The 22,884-nt window shown below is 34.3% G+C and overlaps 1 protein-coding gene across 1 annotated transcript; it reads right to left on the reverse strand.

The window, feature by feature from the left end:
* Positions 1-288: 288 nt before the first annotated feature.
* On the reverse strand, positions 289-22,573 carry LOC129004816 (uncharacterized). Its single transcript, XM_054433460.1, has 7 exons — positions 22,377-22,573; positions 17,739-17,909; positions 11,740-11,824; positions 8,535-8,591; positions 6,421-6,457; positions 5,879-5,991; positions 289-2,298 (listed from the first exon to the last, which is right to left on the reverse strand). Exons 1-7 carry the CDS (start codon positions 22,443-22,445, stop codon positions 461-463), a joined length of 2,370 nt encoding a protein of 789 aa, XP_054289435.1. The 5' UTR covers positions 22,446-22,573; the 3' UTR covers positions 289-460.
* Between the last annotated feature and the right edge of the window lie 311 nt (positions 22,574-22,884).

A 22,884-nucleotide genomic window follows, 5' to 3' on the forward strand; every position in this document is an offset into this window, starting at 1 on the left:
AATGACTTTGATACTGTAAGGAGACGTCTTATTTACGTAAACTAAATTTAGCATTGAGTATACAAAACTGCAAGAGTGTACAATACCATTTACATTAACCAAATGAAGCATTGACTTTGGAAAAGTATTGGATAAATATACTAGCTCCGCCCAATATTGCAAGCAGACAACTGCATTGTATACCTAGTTTTTTTTTTTTTTTTTAATTAGTTCCGTTTTGAAATAACTCTTGTAATACTTAGCAATTGCTCGATTTCAAGCAACGGGTACACTAGTTGTATAGGGTAATGAAATTTCAATATTCTTTATTGCATTACTCCGTTTTTACAACAACATATGTACAGAATCAATTTTTTCATATATTGACTTGTTCTAACAGTATTTATATTTAACAAGATGAAAGTTTTTATATACTTACAAATGTGCATTAGGTTCAGTATCAAAATTGTTGACCAATAGTTTAATCAATGACTACTATGTCTTTACAGTTTTTTAAAAGTTTGTTTGTTTCCTCAACAGCTTCTTCTATATCTCTATCATCATCAGTGATATTTATTTCTAATGTTTCTAGTTCGCTTTGCTCATGGGAAGGATTTACACTACAACCAGATACTATTTTGTTTAATGTCTCAGAAACTTCTGAAATAGTGATTTCTTTTTGAATATTTTCAACATTCTTGGTTGTAGTTATTAAACTTGAATTGTGCTCAACCGGCTCTGTAGCATTCTTGTTAGAATCTAACTCATTGCTTAAGATATGATTATTTGATGCCAGTTCATTTATAGCTTCTTTGGTGTGTAATGATTGAGATTCACAATATTCTGAACTACTTCTATTGTGACAAAGATTGTTGGATCCATCTGCATTTGTTTGATCATTTACATATATTGAATCCAACATAGTATTTTGTGAAAATTTTAAAATGTGTTCAATAGATTCACAACCAACTTTATCCTTTTCTTCATTGCTTGGTGAAGAATCGTTAATAACTATTAAATCAGCAAGACTTTCATCTTTTTGATACCCATTAATATTCTTGTTCACACATTCAATACGACTTTGGTTTTCGTCAGCTGTAAGAGGTACATCAATTTCTTTCTTTTGGCAATCAGTCTTGGTTACTTCAATGACACAAGCTTCTTTATTTGTAATAAGATTGTTTACTTCATCTATACAAACTCCTGATGCAGGTTCTTGAATATCATTTGAATGATTTTCAACTCTGGTAGAGGTCACATCTTCAACTTGGTCTGCTGTGAACGTTGGGTTTAATTCAGCCAAAGAAGATGTAGGTCCTTGGTTTTCTGATAGTACGCTTGTTTGAGTAACGTCATCAATTGCACTATCAATGTCACTTGATATTTCTTTTGGTTTTGAGAGCAACTCATACTCAACCACACTCCCTTCAATTTCTCTTTGAGGAACCGGTGACGGTATTTCTGGTTTGTCTTCAACTAGTTTTTGTTTCTGGGCCAGTTTTGCACGTTTTATTTTTTTCCTGATGTTACCACAAATTTTGCTGGTTGAGACAACTTTTTTTACTTCTTTGCTTTCCAACCACCTTTGGGCCCAACTATTTTTGTCATCTATGTCAGGAGTTTTTTCGGTCTCGTTTATTGTTTGTTTTACAACAGAGGATGAAACTCCTCTTTCAGAACTAATTTCACTTTCAGCCTTTGAAAGTAGTTCATCAACTGGGATACATTCTGACACTGAACTTTTAACAACTTCTTTGTTTGTTTCTGACAAATTGTTGACTGAGACCTCTGGCGATTGATCTTTTGAGACAATATTTTGTGAGCTAGAAGGTTCTCCATTATCTACAATTTTTTTGAAGCCTGAATGTTCATTTTCATCAGTTAGATCAATTGTAACTACCTTGGGAGTTATAACGATAACATCATCATTTTTCCGTTTCTTTTTCCTAAAGTTTTTGGCTGGAGTTACTTTTTCATTTGTATCTTCGTCCAAATATTTTTTCGACTGCTCTTTTGACCCTCCTGGATTCTGTTTATTTTCTTCCAAAGCTGTTGAAGGTCCTTCATTTTCTGGAGGTTCATTGTTCTTCAGTAAAGCACGAATTGCCCTAGCTCTCATTTCTAGTTCTAAAATTTCCAATAAAGTTTTTCCTTCTTTGGGAGCCTCAGTTTCTTCTTCCTTTTCTGAAGCACTTTCTGCAGAACTATCGATACGGAAAACTTCTGTATCAGATGTTTTTACATGTAGTTTAACTTTTGTTCTTTTGAGCTTTTTGTCCAACTCTTTTCTTTTTAGTTTTCTCTTGGACTTTTTCTTACCTGAAACAAATTGTTGTTAAGAATTTAATATTGTTTAACTTAAGAAAACAAAAATAATATATTTTTACATACATTACAAACTTTGAAAATTGTACTAAAAATATATACGGTAAATTGAAATCATTAACAACATTACAACGGACTTGTTGATTCCATTCCAACTTCAGATAGAACGTACGTAACTACAGCCAGCTTAAAATAGAACAACCAGCTTAGTGCCATAGACATAAGTGGTACAGTATACCCCTTCTTAACATGTTCGCGGCGGCACGTCAAATGGCGGGCGTATCCCAGGTGCGGCGCAGCCCTCAGCATCGAACAAACCCGATTGCCGCGTGTGATTGGCTTTCCAATTTCGGTCTGACAAATAGCAAATAACGTGCGAGGATGTCCTGCCTTACGAGAGTCGACGTAGTTCGCTAAACACCAACAGATAGCAGCACTACTTGTAATTTAGCCGGTCCCATTGGAATTGTATTTCCAAATGGAGGGAAAAAGACGGGACAAAAGTAGAATTTTGAGATTGCCAGACGGGGATTTTACGGGGAAATTTACTACCAACCTACACCACAACAAAATACAGTATACTATTGAGCAGTGCTGTGCAAGGTTTCAAGTTTCTAGCTCTAATCCTGACTATAAAATAAATCATTTCATACTGCATTGCAGCTTGGGAGCGATCGCACCCACCAGGATGGCATTAGGGTTCCGTATGGGAGCGATTGCTCCCATGCCGCCGCGAACGTGTTAACTGGCCTTGTATGAACCGTTCGAACATTCGGAAAATCACTGTCCTTGTTCGAGAAATTAATTGAATCTGGTTTCAACTATTTGTTTTTACAGTAGAACCCCGGTTAACCGAGATAAAAAGGGGAGAGCGGTTTCCTATAACCAATTTTTCGGTTAATCCATCATATGCTAAAAATAGCCAATGTATCACCACAGTGTGTAGGAAAAATGAATTTAAGAGAATGAGTATTCATAATAATAATTCAGTGTTTTATTTCAGCTACAAAAATGTTACAATGGGATAGAAAATACTTTAAACCTGACAACTGAAGTTATTAAAGCATTTTACAGCCCTATATTATTTTATAGAACCATTTCGGTTAACCCGGGTCTCGGTAAACATGAATTCGGTTAACAGGAGTTCTACTGTAATTGATCTATTATATTCAGTCCCGGACTGGGGCCATTTGGGGCCCTCAGCTACATGCTGTGAAGGGGCCCTCTACTGGGAGATTATTTTTATTAGGTTCTTGTAAACGAGTTTTTTTTTGTCACTATTTTGGCATTTATAATAAGGAAGAAACTCAGCTAGGAGTTTTTAAAATATTAGGGTATTTACTTATTATTAAAAGCCCTATTATTTATTATTAAAATCAACTTTATTATTTATTAAAATTAAAAAATACATTATTTTTAGGAAACTACAACAATACAATTCACATAGCCTACTGTAGAAGTGTCAATAAGTGTTTATGACGTAGTTCAAATTAAAGTGCATTATTATTCACACCAAAGTTAATAAATGTTGTCAAAAGTATTAGTGAGGTAATAATAATCACAAAAAAGATGTAAGGGATTTGAAAAATAATACTAACAAGACAAAGACTGTACTAATCAGTTGGGTTACCTAACAACTAGCAAAACTATTGAACTAAATACACATAACTTATGTGTCATAACACATAGAATATTAAAAAAAATTACACACACATTCACAATTAATAAGCACTGTCTACAAGCTGAACGTTTACTCACAAACGCATACACCTATAGGCCAAAAATTGTGTAACGCAAAAACGTAAGAATATTAGGTTGCATCATAGATAACCATCGCTATATAACTAGATTGGCTAAACATGCTCCCTAGATTTCTCATCCTTATGGATCAGCTGAGGACAATTTTGCTGTTAGTTCTGTGCGGTATACTATAGAGGTCGTGTTTTGTAACACTTTCAAAAATCATAAAATTAACCCAAAAATAATAGGAACAAAATTTTGTCGACACTAGTGATCAAGTGTCACAACATGAACTAGAAACGAAAAAAGACACAAGACGCAAGACACACTTCAAAATTTACAAGAAAGTCAAGAAGTCCACTTTTGTTGGTACTTGGTTAGTCTATGGTTTTATTTACCAGTAATAACCAAGATGTATATTGTTGTTTGAATTCCAACTGCTTTTTGCACCACAACAACGCAACTCAACTTGCAATACTATAGGTTGTATAAAGCTTTTATACAGTATAAAGGGGAAGATACAAACAGTTGTTCTACAGCAGAGTCCCGCAAACTTGGTGTAATGTGGACTGGAAGGGTGCCGAATTTGTGAAATGTTGGGTTATCGGAAACTAGGGTTAAAATAAAAAATAAGAACAATAAAATTTTTAAGCTTTTTAACTGCCTTTTTTGTTAGTATATTTATATTACAAGTAGTGATGGTCAAAACCAGAAATTTTGAATCTCAAAACCGAAACCGAAACTTTAAAAATCAAATCCCGAATCTCGAATCTCAAAACCTAAACGCGAAACTTTTTTACTTAGGTTACAAAGGTCAAGATTACAAAAAAAAAACACATAATCATAAAATGTTAAATATGCAATCAAAACTGAAAGAGATCGACTCCTGACCATGACATAACATAAATATGTGAATGTGACTGATAATCTTAAAACCCAATACAACATAATTGTTCATAAACAACCAACAAAAAATAAATTAAACTTCTAACACCAACATAAACATGAATATTAGATTAATTAGAACATTTAGTGGTCAATATTTCTTTGTGTTTAGTAAATATTGATGTGAAACTGAATTGTACCAGTTATAGTATTTAAGATACCTTTTGAAGTTCAGGAAAACATTTACTTGTTTTATCACATACCCCAGGGGGTATGTGAAGTGTGATGTTTGCTCTGTTGCCACCAGCTTGTTTAAAAACAGTGTTAAAAACAATAACAATGGCACAAAAAAATTTCAGCAGTTTCAAAAATAAAACTGCCAAAATCTTCAATTTCGAAACTTTTGAATCTCGAAACTTGGTGATCAAATCTTGAAACCGAAACGTTTTCGAAAGTTTTGATGGTTTTGAGATTTGAGATTGGGTTTTGACACATCACTAATTACAAGTCAGTATTAAGTCAACAGATATAGTTCAACCAACACTAATTCAAAATATTCTACTTGAGTTGCGAATGATTTGATTTGAGCTGGCTTGAGTCTATGTTTAACTCAGACTCAAAAAATCACTATTTTTCTTTACCAGGTGATGGCCAAGTTATCAGGATTGCCAGGTTATCGAGTGCCAAGTTTGCGGGACTCTACTGTACCTACTTTGGAAAATGTAAAAAAAAACATTACTAAGAATACATGATAACTTATGGCAAGCAACAACATTAGTTGGGGGGGAGGCCCTTGAGCCCCGCCCTCCTCAATCGTGTACCTATTTTTTATTTATTTATTTTTCTAAAAATTTATTTGTAGGTTCTCTTTGAATTTCAAATGAATTTCTCAAACATTTATATAGAATTTATTTAAATCTAAGGAAGAATTATCAAGCCCAGATCTCACCTTCTGTAATCTTAGCACCGTCACTGCTGGATACTTTTAAGAAATCAAGATCAGGATCAACTAGAACTACCTCCTCAGAATTGTCAGAAATATCGGAGCACCCCTCCTGTTTTCTGTAATGAAGAATTGTGTTAGAAACCCTCTGATAGTCAAAACGAAATGTGTTTTTTTTTACCTCCTGGAATTTTACACAAAATGTTTTTTTTAAGTTATAAGCAGAATATGTTTTCTTTTTACTGTAATATATTAGAAAGTCAATTATCCAAAAAAATGTGGATGAGGCTGATCAGATAACTGCTTTTCGGATAACCAGTCATTGACAAGAAAAACGAAATACAATATTTTAACTTTGATTGACATATTTTTTTAGCAAATTCCCCTATAGAGAAGAAAAGCTGGCTCTGGACTAATTAAATTCTTCATTCTGAAGTCCCCAGTGGCAAATATAAACATCAAAACTGACCTCGCACTGTTTTATCTCACTTTCAACCCTGAAACCATCCCTAGTTACTCTGCATTTGTCTAGACATAACAATACTTACATTACAAATGGTTGGAGTTCCATCTTGGGTTTTTTACCTAAAAAAATAAGTTGTTTAAGACATAGATAACAGTAAAAAATTCTATAAAATTAAAATTCCTTATTCATTTTCAAAATGCATTAAATTTTCTAAAATACAAAAGTGTTTCCCATACTATTTTCACTGAATATTATTAATCTATACAATATTGGACGGGTAAACAGTTTTGGGAGGTTAATCTATTGTACTATTTATTAAATTCCATGTTGATGGCCCCTGGATTACTATATATGACTATAATTATGGTACAATACCTCGTCAAGTAATCAAAACGTTGATTGTCAGGTTAACAACCTACGTGTTTCGCCGTAAATGCGGCATCATCAGGGTTACAAAACATAAGACATCAATGTCACACGCTCACAATAAAGACACAAACACGAACATTTAATTAACATTGATAGGCCTATCACAGGCACACGACACGGCGCAGGTAGTAGACTGCAGTGTCAGATTCCTTCCTCGTTGATGTCCATGTTATCAATGTGACAAAGGTCAGGTGGCCAGTTATTTTGGTGAATTAGCACATTGAAAATAGAGTGTGACTGGAACTGCAGTTTTTCATTAAGGATATATCCACTTGTCGTCGTATGATTTGTAAATTTCAAATTCCTCTAACTAGTGTGTGGGAATATTCAATACACACGTACTTCTTACGTTCGTTCTTTTGTTTGACCTCCCTATTATGGTGTTTGATTGTAAGTTTGTCTACAAGCCCGCTATTAATAGCCGTTGGATATGGCTATATGTTAGATGATATTGTATTCATTACTGTAATGAAAGGTCTGGAAGGTCAGAAAGGTCTGAAGTTACGAGAAAGGTTATTGATAAGGATGACAGGTCAGGGGTGTACTTAAATATGCTAGCTGTCCTAGTGTTTATGTGGGAAAAACGGGGCGCACTTTTAAAACTAGATATAAGGAGCATCATCCAAAACCGAAAGCTGACAAACAAAAATCTACATTTGCCCAACATCTGATGGACAATAATCATGACCTAAATGACCTCAACACTGGCTTGGAAATCCTTCACACATGTACAAAAGGCAATAAATTGGACACCCTGGAAGAATTTGAAATTTACAAGGCACATATAAAAAATTACAATAGCGAAAATATATTAAATGACAAAACAATTCAAATCACACGTAATTTTCAATAGTATTTTAAATCAGAGGAAGGATTCAAGACCAAGAGGGCAAAGTACAAATGATAATGCCGCCGCTGACACGACACCCCAAGAATGACTCCAGTCAGCTACTTGCTCGAGTGCGGATATGTGTAATCAACAGGCCTGTTAAGTAAAAACCCCCGTTTATGTTTATGTATGTGCACGTTGCGTGTGACCGTTTGTGTTTTTGTATATTAACGACGCCACTAAGGCTGAACGTCTGGTAATGGCTGAAACCGCCGAACAATGTTACAACTACTATGAGCTGATTGACGAAGGTAACCCTATTTATTGATTTAGTCACAAGATCAGCTCAAGGGCTAAAAATATGGATTTTAATACAATACAATAAACAGTACGTCCACCAACCCCGCTGCCCTCCCTCCCTCACCAGGAACAGCTGATCCGGTAGTCGTGGTCAGGCGTTCGGCTCGTGTGCGCGAGAGGAATAAAGTTTTTATTCCCTGAGGAAGCGGGACGTTATTTTGGTCCCGCGAAACGTCGAAATAATCCAAGGACGATTTTTTATGTTTGTGTATATATTTGTAATTGTGTATTCGTAGTGTGAACAATTTGACGAGTCCTGGATAACAAATTAAGGTGAGTGAAGCCCACAAGATTGATCGGGGTACTATCCTCGGTGTATTTCTTAAGTTAGAAGTTTTTTTCCTTAGTTTTAACTTTGTTAGTCAAACATGCTTAACTAAATTAAAATGAATTCAGGTCTAATGTGTCTTTTTTATAACTATATTGTGGCCTGTCAGATGCCCTAATTTGAATGTTCGTGAGGGGAAGCATGACGGGTTAGCTACTAGCTAGTTTATATTATGAAATCATATTTCTGTTGAATTGTTTCAGAATCTCAAATAAACACTAGAAAGATATAAAATGCTTCTACAACTTACTTGGTGTTGAATCATCAGAGTGAGTTTCAGAGTCAGAAGAAGAATTAATTTCCTTCCCTGAAAAATATAATATGCAGTTTTTCAATACTTATAATCAGCCCTACATTACCTTTTTAACCGACTTCCTTACCATCAAAAGAAAGCTAGTAGGTTCTCAATTTGTTTGTGGCGATGTTTTTTTTCTAGGGATTTTCACCACTTTCTCTGTGATTCTTTTACCGATCAGCATGGTTCCACCATCAAAATCACCAGGAGAGTTTTCCTTTGGTACCATATAAAGAGTGGTAGAAAAGTCCCGGAACGGTTTAATATATTTTTTACCAATTTAGATAAAGTAATGAGACTTGGTATATCAAAAATAGCCATATATGTCTACTCTTTTAAGCTACTATCACTTTTTTATCCCTTAACGACGGCCCACAAGGAGTCAGAAGAAATTCTTAAATAGCAGCATAGATCAAGTTTGGTATCTAATTAAAGGTCTTAGTTAGTAGAACACATTGCTGCAAACCCTAACTCAAACAGACAATTGAGTAAAAAATGGCAGCCGTTAAAATATTTCTCAAATCTGCCATTTTGAATTTTTGAGCGTCTGCCATTTTTTACTCAGTCTATTGAGCTCAAATTTGTGGCATTGTATTCTACTATTTAAGACCTTTTATTTTATGTGCATATCGACATGTGCTGATGTTAATGATTTCCTTCTGAATTCTCGCAGTCTCCCCTTTGAGGAGGTAGCGTATAATAGCAATGCAAATTCGATGAATCTTTGAACAGCTATTATTTTTGACTCAGTTGTCCTTTTTAGTTCGGGATTGCAGCATATGTGTTCTACTAACTAAGACCTTTAATTTGATAACAAACTCGACCTATGCTACTATTTAGGAATTTTATCTGACTCCTAGTGGGCCATTCTCCTTAAGGGATAAAAAAGTGATAATAGCTTAAAAGAGTAGAAATTTAAGGCTATTATTGTTATACCAAGTCTCATTACTTTAATCCGTTCCAGGACTTATCTTCAACACTGTAAAACATTATGTACAGGGTGGCGCAGATGGATCGGGTGGTTTTAAAATACTTGTCAAACTGTCAATTTTAAAGGTATTGGATTGAAATAAAGTGCAAAACGTGTAGTTACAATGGAAGTTTATTGACAAAAAATTTGTTAAGTTAGTTTTTAAAAATTACACCCATCAAATGCCTTCCTTCTCGAGTGACGCATTCTTGGAGTCGGTCCTTGAGGTTCCGCATTGCTCGCTCAAGCACATCACCAGGAATTGATGTGATTTCGTTGTGAATTGCAGCCTTCAACTCCTGAATGGTCCGGGGTTCGTTCATGTAGACCCTTGCTTCAGGAATTGAAGGCTGCAATTAATTCACAACGAAATCACATCAATTCCTGGTGATGTGCTTGAGCGAGCAATGCGGAACCTCAAGGACCGACTCCAAGAATGCGTCACTCGAGAAGGAAGGCATTTGATAGGTGTAATTTTTAAAAACTAACTTAACAAATTTTTTGTCAATAAACTTCCATTGTAACTACACGTTTTGCACTTTATTTCAATCCAATACCTTTAAAATTGACAGTTTGACAAGTATTTTAAAACCACCCGATCCATCTGCGCCACCCTGTATATAAAAATAAACTCAGGAATTTATGCCTTAAAAAGATTTTATTATCTTTGTATTTAGAAAGTTCTAAAAAATCAGAAAAATGTTTTTCATGCCCATGTGCAATTCCATATATCTTATGGAGTTTGTGTGTATGGAGGTACAACCAAACAAAACCTTTGTGAAATTTTAATTAGTCAAAAAAGAGCTATAAGAGCCATGTTAAATCTCGAGTTTGATGAATCCATAAGAGAGCATTTTACTAACCAAAATATATTAACCGTCTACAGTTTGTATATCCTTGAGTGAATTATGCATGTCAGAAAAAATTAAGCCAATTTTACAACACATGAAGATATGCATAACTACAACACCAGAAATATACAAAAAATAGTCTTACCTTTTCACAATTCTGAGCTAAATAAAAAGAAACCGTCCTATGCCGGTTCTGTATTTTTAAAATATATTCCAAAAGAAATATTGAACATAGAAAATCAAAACAAGTTCAAAAGTGAACTCAAAAGTTTTTTGATCAGAAATGCACTTTACTCTCTTGAAGATTTGTACAATTTAACTTATGTGAGTGATGTGAATGCTGATGCTACATAACTGTCAGTTTCATAACTGAACAATTCAATGCAATGTACTGAGTTAGCTTAAGGAACTGTGACGCTATTTATTGTATGTTCATGAAACAAATAAAAAAGTTTTGGATTGGAATTTGAATTATGTTTAGGTGTAATATTTGTTTCGGTGAAAATACTGAAAACCTTAAATATTCAACATTTATTTTGCTTATATTTGTGCAGAGAAGGCAATAAATTATAATAATATTCCTAAAGCTGTTAGTTAAAACCACAAATATTAGAAAAGGCCCGGTATGTATCATAAACATAAACAAATTACGTTGTTGGCCCGAAAGTAAACAAAATCATATGTTAATAATGCAATTAGTATATGGGTTTCGTTTACTTTCGGGCCAAAAACGTTATTTGTATATGTTTATGATGCATAACCGGTATTTTTCTAGTATTCGTGGTTGAAACCGTTCAAATGAAGCTACAGACAGTTCTTCATGAAACAGCTGCTTTATATTGATTAATAAACAATTTCTTGCCATGGAGCATAAATACATTATTTTTCAAAGAAAATTTTGTTTTAGTTACTATAAGAAAGGCATTTCAACGTTTGGATATTATGGTTAAGGATATTATGATAGGTAAAAGAAGCTAGGTTAATATTTAAACGTTACTTTTCCTAATAAAAAACAATTAAACACATTACCCTTTTTTAAAAAGATAGGCCTACTCGTTAATACCAATGAGATAATAATTTATTATTTATTAAAAAAAACTTTATGAAGGTATGTCGATGATGGGTTACAATGATAAATTAACTCTCAACGCATAACTCAGAAAAAAACCAAGAAGATTAACACCTATAATTATAGATAATCGCCTGTGTTGTGGACATCCTCTTGAAATTTGAGTATGTTGTGCTAAAATTTAAACCCATTAGAAATTTCAATGTTCAAACTCGACAACTACTGGGTCCACAAATTGTCGAGTTAGAGAGGTTTTACTGTAATACTTACCCTCTAATATAGCTTTGATTCTCTTCTTAGACATTCCAAGAAGGTGGATCAAACAGTCAGCTTTAAGCTCATCAAAGGGCAAGTCCTAGAAAAATAAATATTTTTGTCAATTATTTAAAATAATTGAAAATTCTTTTCTGAACTTTTTCTTAACAGCAGTTGCCAACTAAGCCTATGTGCCACAGTGGACAGTTCTTGTGTTCTTGCTGATTTTTCAATTTATTTGAATTATTCATTTAGAACTCAAAAGTTTTCCAGATGATACTACTGCTTTTGTCAAGGGAAACTTCAAAAAACTCTCAGGAAGATGTTTGTGAATGGTTTACAACTAGGCCTAATGGTCTGGCACTAACAGTGATAAAGCACACTTAATATAAAAAAATCTATGGCAGATAATATTTCACAACAAAAATTTCTCCGAGTAACCATTGACCAAAAATTTAATTGGGAGGAACAGGGGTGCCCTATTGCACCTATGGGGGAATGAAATGAAATGAAATGTGTTTATTGCCTTGTATTTACACAAATTATTCACAATGTCATAATAGTGCTAAAATTGGCATAGTCAGTTAATGAGTACAATACTACACACAAAGCTAACTACACACAAAGAGACATGTTAAAATACATATTTTAATATTACAACCAAATAATCTTATTGTCAAGAGAAATTCAAAGCAAATGGAATAATGGAAGTTATTGAACACCATAACCAACTAACACTCAGGTCGCAGAAAGTTGCCTGAGCAAGTGACTTCCTCTTAAAGACCATTAGTACCTCATTAATCAATTTATCGCGTCTGATGTACACTTTCCCTTTCTAAATCCAAATTGTGAAACACTTAAAAAGTTGTTTCTTTCAAAAAAAGATTTCAGCTGATCAAAAACCATGATTTCAAACAATTTTGATACTACAGGAATGATTGATATAGGGCAATAACTTTCTGGAATGTCTTTTTTACCTTTTTTAAAAATGGGACAGACTCTGGTGACCTTTCATCTGGAAAGACACCCTCAAGGAGACAGAGATTAAAGCAGTAAGATAGAGGTTCAGCTAGATTACCAATTATCTGTTTAAGCAAACTATTAGACATAAGATAAACATCAGTACTGCTAGAGTATTTTAGTTATTTGTGGCTTTTATTAGATCATTTTAGGTGTGATAAAATTCCAGAAAAAAGGCATAGGAGTAATGGAAGACTTATTAACTAAATCTTTTGAACTGTAAGCATTACTAACAATTTTCATTTTTATGTTTTCAATTGATTCAATAAAAAAGGTACGGTACTGAAAATATCAGGAGATATTTTGTGTTTTTTGTATTGATTAAAGAAATGTCACTGGTTTTAATGACTTGCCAAGCAGTTTTACATTTGTTATTACTTTTTTCTATGAGATTTGTGTTATATTCTATTTTGGCCTTCTTAACAGGACATATTTTCAATTTGGAAAACCTTAAACTTTTGAAACAAATTATAAAACCTCAACATCTTAATGCATGGGAATCATATTTTATAGAAAAAACAGACCAAAATTATTTGTTGAATAAAATGAAGACGGCCCAATTATTAACTCAGAATTACTTAAAATAATTACATCAAGAACAACACTAATATATCCAAATTTCAAAAGATTATTTTTTCATATATTTTTCCAATATCCATTGCATCATCTGTTTTAACTTTACTTTAAATTAATTACAGTATTGTAAATATTTACTTTTTGTACCAGTTTGAACACAGCCTGAAGAAGGAAACATAGTTTCCGAAAGCGCTTGTGATTAAAAAAAAAATTATGTATTGGCCTTTTTGAACTTTTAAAATTAGTTATACATTTCATCATTCATTTGTCAATATCTCCAATATAAGTTATATCTGATAGAAGTTGTTAGTTACCCTAGTTGAAAAACTAACTGATAGAAAATAAAGTTAGTTTTTGTAAAAGTAGGCCTAGCTATTTGTTGGACAGTTGTTTTAAAGGATTTCCTATGCAATGAAATAATGACACATCTTGATAACAAATCTATACTATAATATGAGTAAAGTTTGCGCACAATGATTTAAAAAACGGCTCCTACGATTTCCACCAAATTGTCAGAAATATCTTAGTTTTAGGCTAAAAACAATATCCATGCCAGGCTCTGTTCTGGGAAAATTCATTTTTCATTAAAACTTATTTTAATATTTTTAACATTTAGTCTTATGGACTGTCAAGTAGCCATGGCAGTGTTACGAAGATGCAAACAAATGGATTGTCACATAAGCTTGTAAAATCATCTACAGTACAGTAGCAAATTACAAAATACAGTACAAAGGAAAAGGAATGCTATGAATTCTATGAATGCTATTGAGAATTGCTTATATGGATTGCATAATACATTTGGATTGTATGGTGTATTACTAACCAAAGGGATAATTACAACTGTTCAAAAACATTAAGTATTTTACAGCAAAACATTATACACTGATATTGAACTAAAAGTCTGAAGGAAAGGCCAAGGACGTTTTGTAGTTACTACAATTACCCATCACGTAATTAATTATTGTTGCAATGTTCCGCAATCCCAGTGACTAACACAATAACGGTCAACAGATAACGGATGTTTTGTATCATATCATGAGTTTTATATTGAAGATTATTGTAGAAACTTTATAAATTGCTCGTCCACATGAAAAAGTTTGTTAGGTAAATTAAGGATGAGTAGATGTCTACCGAAAACAAATTGACTTTACAACTTAATTTATCGTAGTAAAACTGAAAATATTTGTAGGCTTCTTATAAGTTCTATTTTTTTAACTCTTGAACAAATTAAATACCTCGAGCAATGCTCAGTCCCTTAGTACTTGTGTTTAATCAAACATTGTCACATTTGACATTATTACAACAGAAACAAATGACTTAAAACTTGTCACTGTCAGATAATGAACATCAACTGAGGACAATGTTTTGACACAAAATATTGACAAAAGAAGTCAAAAAGGCAGACACCAACCAGTACAATAGATATAACATAATGCAATAAGAAATGATTGAAAGAGTTACTGTAAATAAGATTATACAACTAAACATGACATTTTACAGAAGAACATCAATTTTAAAATAAGAAAATAAGATCCTTATATCCTTAAGATCCTTAAGATCCTTAAGAACCTTAAGATCCTTCTGTAAGACAGAATTTTTACCAGGAAATTGTGGACGTCCAGAAAATATGAGTAGGCTAATTAATGTAATTTTCATGTTCTATTTTAAACTTTTTATTAAGAATTATAGACAACGATGGAGGATCAATAGCACCAATACCACCAAATTGTCAGAAATATCTTAGTTTTAGGCTAAAAACAATATCCATGCCAGGCTCTGTTCTGGGAAAATTCATTTTTCATTAAAACTTATTTTAATATTTTTAACATTTAGTCTTATGGACTGTCAAGTAGCCATGGCAGTGTTACGAAGATGCAAACAAATGGATTGTCACATAAGCTTGTAAAATCATCTACAGTACAGTAGCAAATTACAAAATACAGTACAAAGGAAAAGGAATGCTATGAATTCTATGAATGCTATTGAGAATTGCTTATATGGATTGCATAATACATTTGGATTGTATGGTGTATTACTAACCAAAGGGATAATTACAACTGTTCAAAAACATTAAGTATTTTACAGCAAAACATTATACACTGATATTGAACTAAAAGTCTGAAGGAAAGGCCAAGGACGTTTTGTAGTTACTACAATTACCCATCACGTAATTAATTATTGTTGCAATGTTCCGCAATCCCAGTGACTAACACAATAACGGTCAACAGATAACGGATGTTTTGTATCATATCATGAGTTTTATATTGAAGATTATTGTAGAAACTTTATAAATTGCTCGTCCACATGAAAAAGTTTGTTAGGTAAATTAAGGATGAGTAGATGTCTACCGAAAACAAATTGACTTTACAACTTAATTTATCGTAGTAAAACTGAAAATATTTGTAGGCTTCTTATAAGTTCTATTTTTTTAACTCTTGAACAAATTAAATACCTCGAGCAATGCTCAGTCCCTTAGTACTTGTGTTTAATCAAACATTGTCACATTTGACATTATTACAACAGAAACAAATGACTTAAAACTTGTCACTGTCAGATAATGAACATCAACTGAGGACAATGTTTTGACACAAAATATTGACAAAAGAAGTCAAAAAGGCAGACACCAACCAGTACAATAGATATAACATAATGCAATAAGAAATGATTGAAAGAGTTACTGTAAATAAGATTATACAACTAAACATGACATTTTACAGAAGAACATCAATTTTAAAATAAGAAAATAAGATCCTTATATCCTTAAGATCCTTAAGAACCTTAAGATCCTTCTGTAAGACAGAATTTTTACCAGGAAATTGTGGACGTCCAGAAAATATGAGTAGGCTAATTAATGTAATTTTCATGTTCTATTTTAAACTTTTTATTAAGAATTATAGACAACGATGGAGGATCAATAGTAAACACTTCATTCTAAATAGATACAACAATAAAAATTACGGTGTATGATAAACATTTAAAACACGTTGGTCCACTGAATTTCTATACACTCTGTATATTAGAAGCAACGAACACATTTGGTGCATTTGGTGGAGCCAAATGTGATAAAAACTGTTAATTTATAAGATTTCCAACCGTATGATACACTATTGGGCTTTAAGTTTGCTTATGTACGCTTTAGTGGTTTGAATACTACAAAACATGGGGTCTTTAACGTTTAAAACATAGAAAGTTGACATATTTAAAGCAAAAGTTGTATTAATATTATTATTGTGTACAACGGCGGATATTTGAACTCCTTCAATGTGACGGACGCAATAGTTTATACTGTTTGGTCCAAACGAACTCGAAATAATGTGTTGGACCAAACGATTTTGGACCATTTGAAGATGATCCGATACAGAGTGGAAGTGGCTTACATTTTAAGCAAGAAAAGACTGGCCGAGACGGTTAAATTTTTACTCATTGTTGCCATAAAAGGTTTGTTTCGCTAATTTGCGGAATTCACCATACTTTTAGGAACTTATTAGAAACTCCCAATCTAAAAACAAGGCTGAGAGACTTAGATCCAGGAATTATTTGGATATCATTAGTCAATTCAATTCCGCCTTTGCCTTAGTCAGCTCTGAAGCTCATTTAGATTAGAGAATTGCGCATGTACATAAAAAAAAGGCATTTCCCCTTGGCCAAATCCTATCCAAGGGCATCTCTTCAGCTGGAGCTCCAGATTACGTTGGATCAGGATTGTTTCGTGCTTCTACAACTTCCTATTCATTATAATTGTCAGCACTGAAGTCGTAATGAAACTTGATGGTGAGCGTCTATAACAAAATAAAATAATGACCAATACCTCCCCTCACTTTTGTGGAATCCTCTGCGAACTCTCCACCTAATTTAAATTAAAAGAGTCGTAAAAATGTGTGTGAGAGGGTAACCTGCACGGAAATTATATACAGAAAAAGAATATGTAAGGAAAATGCCCAACACCTACAGTAACTTAGTGGAATGATAGTAGTCGGCATTCAATCAACATAAAGTCTCTTGTAAATAGTGTGGTAGGTCTAAATTTCAGTTCTAAATAATTTAAAGTTTCTCAAACAATAGTGTTGGACTAATGTTTTACTTTCAATAACATCAAACACACAATCATTTTTATCTAGCTCTAATTATTTTTCTCAGTGTAGGCTTACATTATATTAAAATTAAAAACAAATTTATAGTAATAAATAATTTATAGCCAATTATTTTTATTAAAGATAGGTGGGTCCCAAAAAAACTCAAGGTGGTAGTTGGTCGCCAGACCAAAAAGTTAGTAGGCCTAAACTACTGATCTATCTATAGTTTAAAAATATGTACCATTCAACTCTGTTTCAATACCTGTTTTGTCTGGCTGTGCCAGAGCATAAAAAAAAAACGTTTTGTGACAATAAAGATGACTTTGACTTTGACTTTTAACTCACCCGTAGTATGGGTGGTAGCATTTTCTTCAGTTTTGCTCCTTTTATAATAGAAAACATCTGTTCAATCATTTCTTCTCTGTTGTTAATATAATATCCCAAGGGATAAAGTTCCTTGGATAGATCAACTTGTTCAGTCTCCGAGTCACTATTTGGACTGATTCCCAGTTTTGCCTGAAACAATGATTGAATAGGAACTATTGAATAATTGAACTATAGGTTCAACTATAGGTTCTATGGTTGGAACTTGATTGGAACTACCACGTTAATAAAAAACTGTACCAAGGTTATGCACACCTTGCAAAGCTTTACCCTTTGGTCAATAGGAAATCTACTCTGAAGCCAGCTTGTACAGTTCTAATCTACAAGTCAATAATTCGGCCTTTGATTATGTATGCATCTCCTCTCTGGGAATTATCTATATAAAAAAATAAACTCTTCAAATTTCAAGTGATCCAAAACAAAATTCTAAGAATAACGGTGAATGCTCCCTGGTTTGTTAGAAACAGGCATGTACATGAAGAGCTAGGAGTGGAGTCTATCTCGGCCTATATTGAAAAAACCACCTACAAATTTCTGAAGTCTTTAAACAATGTTCCTGGTGCACTAGCTTTTCATCTTGGCGAAGCAACTGAGAACAGGAGGCTACGTCGAAGGCATCCTCAGGATCTATTGAATGAATAAAACCTAAAGAAGATTAAATATTTTTATTTAAATAATTTTGTTACAGGGTGTCTCAGGTCTGGGCAAGGTTGGGAAGACCTGGGGTCTAAGTCCACAAATGACTAACTGGCTATACACTAGGGTTGCAAGACCGATGATGGTGTATGGCTCGGTGGTCTGGTGGACCAAGGTAATGCAAACTACCGCTGTAAAGAGACTACAAAAGATCCAGCGAGTGGCATGCCTTAGCATCACAGGAGCCATGAGAGGCACTCCAACTGCAGCCCTGGAAGTAGTGCTAAACCTGCCACCTCTCGACATCATTGTGAAAGGAGAGGCAAGGATGGCAGCCTACAGAATGGCTTGCAGTGGCAACTGGAAGTATAATGCCTCCAGTGAGCACACAAGAATTGTAGACAAGGTGCAAACAAACTCCTTGGAAATGCTACCAGACAGGATGGTGAAGATCACAGGTCTAAAAAAACCATACAATGTCAACATTGTTGACAGGGATGCCTGGGATAAGGGTGAACCTGAATTCATGAAAAGGGGGATCACCTGGTATACGGATGGCTCGAAAAAGCCAACGGGCACGGGGACTGGAATATATGGAGTCAGACCCAAGGTGCAGTTCTGCGTAAGTTTGGGAAAAATGGCCACTGTATTCCAGGCAGAAGTGGTGGCCCTGTCTGAGTGTGCGAGAGTGTGTTTGAAGCGCGGTCTTATAGGCCATACTGTATACATGAACTCAGACAGCAAAGCAGCACTAATGGCACTTGACAGTTTCGACTTTACCTCCAAGGCTGTATGGGACTGTCATCAAGCCATGAAAGCCCTGGGAAAGACCAACAGGATCATCCTTAGTTGGGTTCCAGGGCACAAAGGTATTTCTGGCAATGAGGGAGCTGACAAGTGGGCAAACAAAGGAGCTGAAAGCCCGCTCATGGGTCCAGAGCCGACGTGTGGCATTGCTTACAACACAGCACGGAGAGCTGTTCGTCAGTGGATGGGCATAGAACATCAAAGGAACTGGGAAAGAACAGAAGGAAATGTACAGTCAAAGAGAATGCTGAAGGCACCTACAGGTGCGATAGCGGCAGAAGCCCTTGGGCTGAGTAGGAAGACCCTGCGGAAGGTGGTTGGCTTTATTAGCGGCCATTGGGTATTCCGTGGACATTTACACAAGATGGGAATTCAAGTTGAAAGCCTCTTATGTAGGAAATGTGGAGAGGAGGAGGAGACAGCATTCCACGTGATATTTATGTGCCCAGCCCTACAAGGTCTGCGCATGAGATCCCTTAACCTATCGACTGGATATCAAAGGGAAGAACGGGTCACCATTGTCAAAAGGATCTCACGGTTCACAAAGGACCTGGGATTTGACAAAGAATGAGGACCTGTGAATGAGGGTGCACAATAAGCTGTTCTAGCTGCGATGCAATCCCATGGTTACTTGAAGCCTGGCCCTCTATAAAAAAAAAAAAGGTCTGGGCAACCCCACAATGTTGTTATTGTTATATTTTCTTGATTATTTTGTTAACACTTCTGTGAATACTGTCATCATTGAACGAGAAATAAATGCTGAAAACCAAAAAAGTGCCTGAAACAATGATTGAATAGGTTATCTGTATTATCTAACATAGGAGTATTGATTAACACTCTACTACCAACTATGGTGAATCCATCACATAATTTGTGACTTCATTCTTCAACACTTTAATGCGAGCGCTAGTGTGCTTATAGCGGCTGATGGTGCATGAGGGATCAGCAGATCAATTAGCTACGGCGTTGCACTGATGAGTAAAGTGTTGAGGTCTTTCTACATCTTAATTTAAATAATAAGTGGCTTAGCTGGTGTGGAAAGGCCACCTTAAATAAACGGTGGGTACTTTCCTGTTAAAGGGAACATTCATTATTATCAATCATTTCTTTTCGATATATTGATACGGTATTTTATTTTTTTATTCAATATATTGATACGGTATTAACAAATTGAAACTTATCAGCTGACAACTAGGATAAATAGGCTAAATGAAGATTAAACATTAATCAACTTAGTACCCAAGTAAAAATTATTTATTAAAAGATTTACTGATTATAGTTTTGGCTCTAAGGCCATTTTCAAAATATTTTGCTTTTGGAGAGCAAACAGCTGTTTGCTCTCCTCCTCACTCAGTCCTCAGTCCACATACGGACCCGTCCAGACCACGCCACATTACAATCAGTATAGCTCAATGAACCTTAGATTCGTAATTTTAACCTTTGTTTTACGGCTACTTATGAATCTCTTCGACAAAAACTGATTGCATTTTTGGATTCAGCGTTAAAAATACTGTAAGTAGACATCTAAAATTACATGATATCGCGTTGTAGATATAAGGTATCAAATAATTACCTTTATTTTATTTAACAGAATTTAACCTTCATTCTATATTTTTCATTATCAGCAAGTTTGGTTGGTTAGGTTATGACAGTAACTGCCGGACGCCTAGGCCTAATCAACGTCCGGTTACTGGACGCATATCCTCTGCTAACTTATTTCCTTAGCAACAGTGCCTCTTTAACACGTAGGCCTAACTTAGAGTTAAAAAATCGATAAGTTAGTTCTCCAACAATATTTTTTTTATCCATCTGAATATTGATATCAAAGGATCAATGGCCAAACACTAAGTTATCTCTGACTTCGTAAGGGAAGTGGATTCAGCCTTTCCTGCTGCTTAAGATCAAGTTGTGTTTATTATATAAGGTATACCTATATTAGTCCTGCCCTAATCAGCCATGTTTCAAGTTCATAGTTCCCATACGCAATTTGTAATTCTGAAAACAAGATTGTTTGACCATGCGTGGGAATAAAATGAGATGTGGGATCAAACATGATTTTTTTACTCTAAAGATTTAAAACTAATAGGCTACCAAAACCCTACCCAGGCTGACGCTAACCGAAACCCCCGGTCTGTAAGACCCCATTTGAAAATAATGGACCCTGCTTAGAAACACACAAACCGAAACCCTGGGCCTGTGAGACCACGCTTTAAAATACACTAATGCTGGGCTTCTGTGACTGGCATGTTTATTTATTTATTTCCCAACCGTTTACACCAGTTTACAAGAATGTATACAATATTAAAAGATAACAAAATACATGCAACAGTGAGTGGTAACAGCAAGAACATAATTAATGAACAAAAATTAACAAGTAACAAGTAAATAGATACTATATAATAACAATCTTGAATAACAATAACAATAGCAAAAACAAAAATAACAAAATAGACAAGGAAAGACGATAAGTTAACAATAAAAATTAGAAGCAGTGAAGATAGTTTTGGATAATAGTACAATGTGGCAAAAAATTTTATTTTACAAAAACATAGCATGAGAGGTGATACTTGGCAGCAACAACAGGAACGATTAATTATGACTATGTTATGAATCGACAACCTGTCAAAGTCACGGCACCCACGCAAAATGAACAAACAATATAACTTATCAACAGGTAGGGGAGGAAAAGGGGGGAAAGTATTGAGGGAATGGAATCCCCCAAGTAAACAGTGTTGCTAACAGGCGTTTGTAAAAATTCCCGTGGGCCTGTCAGACCGGGGTTTCGGTATTAGTGTTTGTTGAGCTAATAGGCTCTAGGCCTATTTTATTTTTTATAACCTACCGCTTTCCAGATTTAAATAAACTACCTATTTTACTGGTGCTATAACCTAACATCAAATAATTAAATTAGCCTATTTAGGCCTAAGCTTATACATGATAGGCTAAGTTTTACCATCTTTAAGATCACTCAGGATAGCCTAGCCTAGAACGGGAAAACTCATGTGAGATAAAACAGGATTTCCTGACCCGTTAAGAAAGATTTTCTACGGTAAGTTTGTGTAAGTTCAGAGACACTGTTCAAATTATTTGTTAGAGAAATTAAGGACTTAGCATAACAGCAAACTTTGAAGTAGTTAAGCCTATAATATAGCTTACCTCTTCATTTAGTATTTTTCTAATTTTTCGAGTCTCAATAGAATTAATCGACTTGTTCACTTCCTTCATTTTAAAAGATAACTTAGACTAATTTAAAAATTAAATATTTTCAGTCCTGTTGCACAGTGAATTGAAGCTGTATTCAAGTGTCTTAATTCTTAACTTACTCCGTTAATTCTTGGTAAATGAATTATGTTGTCATCATGTCATCCTCACTCATTGATTTTATTGTTTTATTAATTTCATTCGCTAAAATAAACCAATGCCTAGCGTAGGCTTAGTGGCAAAGTCTTGAATAAAGTAGGTAGGCCTCTGCATGTTATTTTCAGTTATGGTGTAGTAGGGATAGTGACTCGCATTCGTAATAATAGAGCCATCACTTAAGAGTATAATAATAGTATTGTGTTCTTAAAATGAAAATAATTTATATCTTATCGTCGGTTAAAAATTAAAACAACAATAGACATTGACATTTAAGGTTAGGTTTAGGTTAGACCTGAACCCCCCT

This window comes from Macrosteles quadrilineatus, unplaced genomic scaffold, assembly GCF_028750875.1.
Source record: "Macrosteles quadrilineatus isolate MER2022 unplaced genomic scaffold, UCM_ALF_1.0 Scaffold_11__1_contigs__length_5352618, whole genome shotgun sequence".
NCBI lineage: Eukaryota > Metazoa > Arthropoda > Insecta > Hemiptera > Cicadellidae > Macrosteles > Macrosteles quadrilineatus.